Source organism: Anas platyrhynchos, chromosome Z (genome assembly GCF_047663525.1).
Source record: "Anas platyrhynchos isolate ZD024472 breed Pekin duck chromosome Z, IASCAAS_PekinDuck_T2T, whole genome shotgun sequence".
NCBI lineage: Eukaryota > Metazoa > Chordata > Aves > Anseriformes > Anatidae > Anas > Anas platyrhynchos.
In genome coordinates, this window is record NC_092621.1 from 22,213,246 (window position 1) to 22,217,506 (window position 4,261).

General features: G+C 63.8%; 1 protein-coding gene across 1 annotated transcript; it reads right to left on the bottom strand.

The window, feature by feature from the left end:
• Positions 1 to 1,379: 1,379 nt before the first annotated feature.
• On the bottom strand, positions 1,380 to 4,057 carry HTR1A (5-hydroxytryptamine receptor 1A). Its single transcript, XM_038171088.2, has one exon. The coding sequence runs from the start codon at positions 3,611 to 3,613 to the stop codon at positions 2,372 to 2,374; it is 1,242 nt and encodes a 413-aa protein (XP_038027016.1). The 5' UTR covers positions 3,614 to 4,057; the 3' UTR covers positions 1,380 to 2,371.
• Positions 4,058 to 4,261: the final 204 nt, after the last annotated feature.

Sequence of the window (4,261 nt, forward strand, 5' to 3'; positions counted from 1 at the left end):
CACCGAGTTCAGGGGCGATATTTCTGCTGCGGCTTGTGCTGGGGGGCAGCCGGCGAGTGTATACGGGGGCCTGAAGGGGTCTGCGGGTGTCCTGCCCGGCCTGAGCCGCCCCGCATGTGCCATCCCCTTTGGCAAAGCCAGAGGGGGAAAGCACGCCTCGCCCCTCTGTGCAAGCCGAAGGGCCCTGCACCCCCCAGCCCCGCAGTTCCTTCCCGGTGGATGGGACCCCCGCAGCCCGCGGGCCCGGTTTGGGGTCTTTGCCCCCCCTCCGTCCCCCTGTCTGTCGCTCCTGGGAGCGGGGTGGGGGTCAGCAGAGGAAGGGAGCGGCTCGGGAGAAGCTGGGGGGGGGGGAGGGGGGAGGGACGTTCGCAGTGAGGTTTGGGGTTAAAAACTGCAGAACGGAACAGAAATGGGCTCGCAGGAGCCGGCGTGGCTGTAGGGAGGAGGCAGCGGGAGGAGCAAGCCTCGCAGTTTGGAGGCTCCCCATGGACCCCCGGCCACCCCGAGGGTTCCGCCGAGCCCCGACCCCTCTCCTGGTCCCGAAATAGCCGAGCACTGGCACTCGGGGCAGGTCTGGTCTCCCTAAGCCGCTACAGGCTGCGCAGGCTGCTGGCGCTGTGGCACTGCGAGAACGCCCGGGACACACGTGGTTAGGAAAGATCAAAGCGGAGGTAAGAGCAGAAACCACTTTAATTGCGAAAATGAGGTCGAATAAGGTTTTCAGAAAGTCAGCTATATCCCCGAGGCTGTTAAAAGCACTATTGCCGTTTAATGTAAGCGGTTAAAGTTCAGAAACGACTGGACACTTACATTCACGCGACGCGCAGACTTAACATTCCCTTTTGCCTACAGTTAACATAGATTACACCAAACTAAACAGGAAAATATCTATGTGTATATATATTTGGTCAAGCATTCCGTTCAGGCGGCCCGTCGCAGGGGTCCCGGCAGGGTGTCAGGGCGGGCCGGGCTTTCTGTCCTGCCGTCCTGCCGCCACCCAGGGCCAGGCGGGGAAGGGGACGGGGAAGCAGCCCGGGGCGAAGCAGCTGGGATTACAGGGAGAGGGGGGAGCCCCTGCCGGGGGAGGCTCGCTGAGCCGCCGCGGGGAGCAGCCAGGTGGGGGCTCTCCTCTCCCTGCCCTTGGCACCGCAGTGGCACTGCCTGCTTCTGGCCGCAGCTCTGTTTTTTGGGGGTGGTCGTTCTTACCCTTGCCGGGGCTGGCCCGGGGGAGGAGAGAGCCGCCCCTTTTCATGCTGCGCTGAGAGATGTCGCTTTCGCCACCTGCGGCTGCCGCCGGGATGCTGTCAGCCCCTCCCCTGCTGCCACGGAGCACATGGCAGTGTTTTGGTTGACCGGTTTGGTTAGTTCTGCTGTGTTTGTTTGTTTGTTTTTTAGTTGTTGTTTTGTTTTCTTTTCTTTTCTGTTTTCCCGAGCAAAGTGTGCCGCATCTGGCTGCCTACGAAACAACAGCAAAGTCTCCGGAGAAACTTTCAAGCGGCTTCAAAAAAGATCAAAAAAAAAAGAAGAAATAAAAAGAAATGCTACTTGCCGGCTGTTCAAACTCCCTGTGCCGCCGCGTGCGCGGTGAACTCAGAGACGGTCTCACAGCGCCAAGCTTTTCCAAGGCATTTTAAAAAAATACACATCTCCATGTAATGAGACATGGGAACTGCCCGTTCCCTCCCCGCGGTGTAACCAAGGGAAGCCCGATGAACTGGAAGGTCCTAACAGAGCAGGAGAGCTGTTACACACACATAAGGCAGAGGGAATGATGCTGGAAGTACCTTGCAAGGTTACAAACCACTGTCTCAGTTCCCCCAAGTAAATAAATCCCCGTGGCGGTTTCAAGCCCAAAGCCCCTTCCTCCTCTGGGAGAGTCGCCTTCAGCCTCCTCACTCACAGCGCCAGAGCGAGGTCGGACTCGGAGCCCACCGCCGCCTCCTATTAAATCCAGTAAAAAAGCCCGACACGGCGGTGTTCTGCATAGGGTGGTTTATTTTTACCGATGCTACTCGGGCAGACGCCGTGGTTTTACAGCGACCACAAGCAACGACCTGCAAAACCCTAAAGCCTACCCAGAATGACAGCAGGGAAGGAGGCGGCAGCGCAGCCCCGGCGGCCGCATCCTGACACCTCGCTGCTCCCGGCGGAGCCCCGCTCTGCCCTGCCCGGCACAGTACGGCACGGCACGGCCCTTGTCCGACAGGCGGAGGGGCGAGGGGCGAGGGCGCTCTGCGAGGGAGGTCCCGGCGCGCCCCGGCCTCCTACCGGCGCTGGGGAGGGTCTGGGAGGGGGGCGCACTGCTGAGGGGGGCAGGCGGGAGGGAGCCAGGGGCAGGAGCCGCCGCTGCCCTGTCCCGGAGCGGGGGGCTTCACTGCCTGCAGAATTTGCACTTGATAATTTTCTTAAAAGCACTTTGGAAGTCTTTGTTGAAATAGGCATAGATAATGGGGTTGAGGAGGGAGTTGGAGTAGCCCAGCCAGTTGATGACTGCCCCCAGCCACTCGGGCATGTAGCACTTACTGTCACAAAAGGGCAGGACCAGCGCCACGATGAAGAACGGCAGCCAGCAGAGGATGAAGGTGCCCATAATGATGCCCAGGGTCTTGACAGTCTTCCTCTCCCGGGACAAAGCCATCCTCCGCTTGGCCTCCGTGTTCTTCTCGTTGCGCCGCTCAAAGGTGGGGGGCGGCGGGGAGCCGCACGCCTCGCTGGGCAGCGGCAGATGAGTCTTGGAGGAGCTGTTACAGCGCTGGACCTCGATGATCTCCAGGGCTGCCCCGTCCTCGCCCTGCCGCACCGCGCCGTTGACACAGGCGCCGGTCCTGGGCTCCACAGTCCGCCGCCAGCCCTTGCCGGGCTCCCCGTTGCTTTTCTTCTGCAGGGTGGCCGGGGAGAGGGTGAGGCAGGTGTCGGCGATTTTCTTCTTCTCCGCTTTCTTGACGGTCTTGCGGATCCTGAAGCGGGCCGCCTTGAAGATGCGGCCGTAGAGCACCAGCATGAGGAGCAGCGGGATGTAGAAGGCGCCGAAGGTGGAGTAGATGGTGTACCCGTGGTCCTTGCTGATGGTGCAGGCGTCGGGGTTCGAGCGGTCCTCGGGCGTTCTCCAGCCCAGCATGGGCGGGATGGATATCAAGAAGCCGATGAGCCAGGTCAGGCTGATGAGCACGGCGGCCCGCCGGGGAGTCCTCTTGTTGACATAGTCGATGGGGTCCGTGATGGCCCAGTACCTGTCCAAGGCGATGGCGCACAGGTGCAGGATGGAAGAGGTGCAGCACAGCACGTCCAGCGAGATGAAGATGTCGCAGGTGACCTGCCCCAGAGTCCACTTGTTCAGCACCTGGTAGAGGGCCGCCATGGGCAGCACCAGCACGGACACCATGAGGTCGGTGACGGCCAGCGAGCCGATGAGATAGTTAGCCACGGTTTGCAGGGAGCGCTCCAGGGCGATGGCCGCGATCACGCAGGCGTTGCCGCTCACGGCGCACAGGATGAGCGTGCCCAGGAGCAGCGAGGTGAGCAGCTGGTAGCCCAGGGTCACCTCGGCGAGGCCGGGGCCACCTGCCCCCTCGGGGGAGCGCTCTGGGGAGGTAGTGTTGTTGGCCACATCCATGCCGGGACGGGGGGGGGGTCGCTTCAGGAGACGGGCATGGGAAGAGGCGCCGGTCACTTGTGCGCTCCCCTGGCAGGAGGCATCGCCGCCCCGTGCGCTTTGGCCACGCCGGGGCCCCCCCGACACCCCTCCCTCCCCTATATAGCGCGGCGGGAGGCGGCCGAAGCTCGGAGGACGGCGGCTGGCGGAGCCGCCCCGCGCCCGCCCATCACCGCTGCCTCTGCCCAGCGCCCAGCCCCGGGCGGCGGGGGCGGCCCTCCCGCGGCCGCCGCTCGCCGCGCTGCTGCCCCTCGCTCCGCCGCTCTCCCGCGCCTCTCCTTACTGCCCTGCCTCCCTTCTCCCCCCTTCGCTTGCTCCCTCCCTCCTTCCCCTCCCCTTCCGTCCTCCCCCTCCATCCCGCCCGTCACGGGGGAGAGAGGGGGGGGGTCTCGCTGGGTCTCTATCGTACCGCCGGGGGGCCGGGCTGGAGGGGTGTCCGCGACTCCCCTCCGCCCCCTCCCCGGCCGAGGGGGCACCGCAGGGACACCCACCACGCCCCCGCAATTCTGCCTCCAAATCTCCTCCCAACAGCTCCGCCCCGGGCAGTGAGGACTCTGGACTTCCCCTCGGGACCGGCTCCGGAGCTGGTGCGGGCTGTGCGAGGCGGGG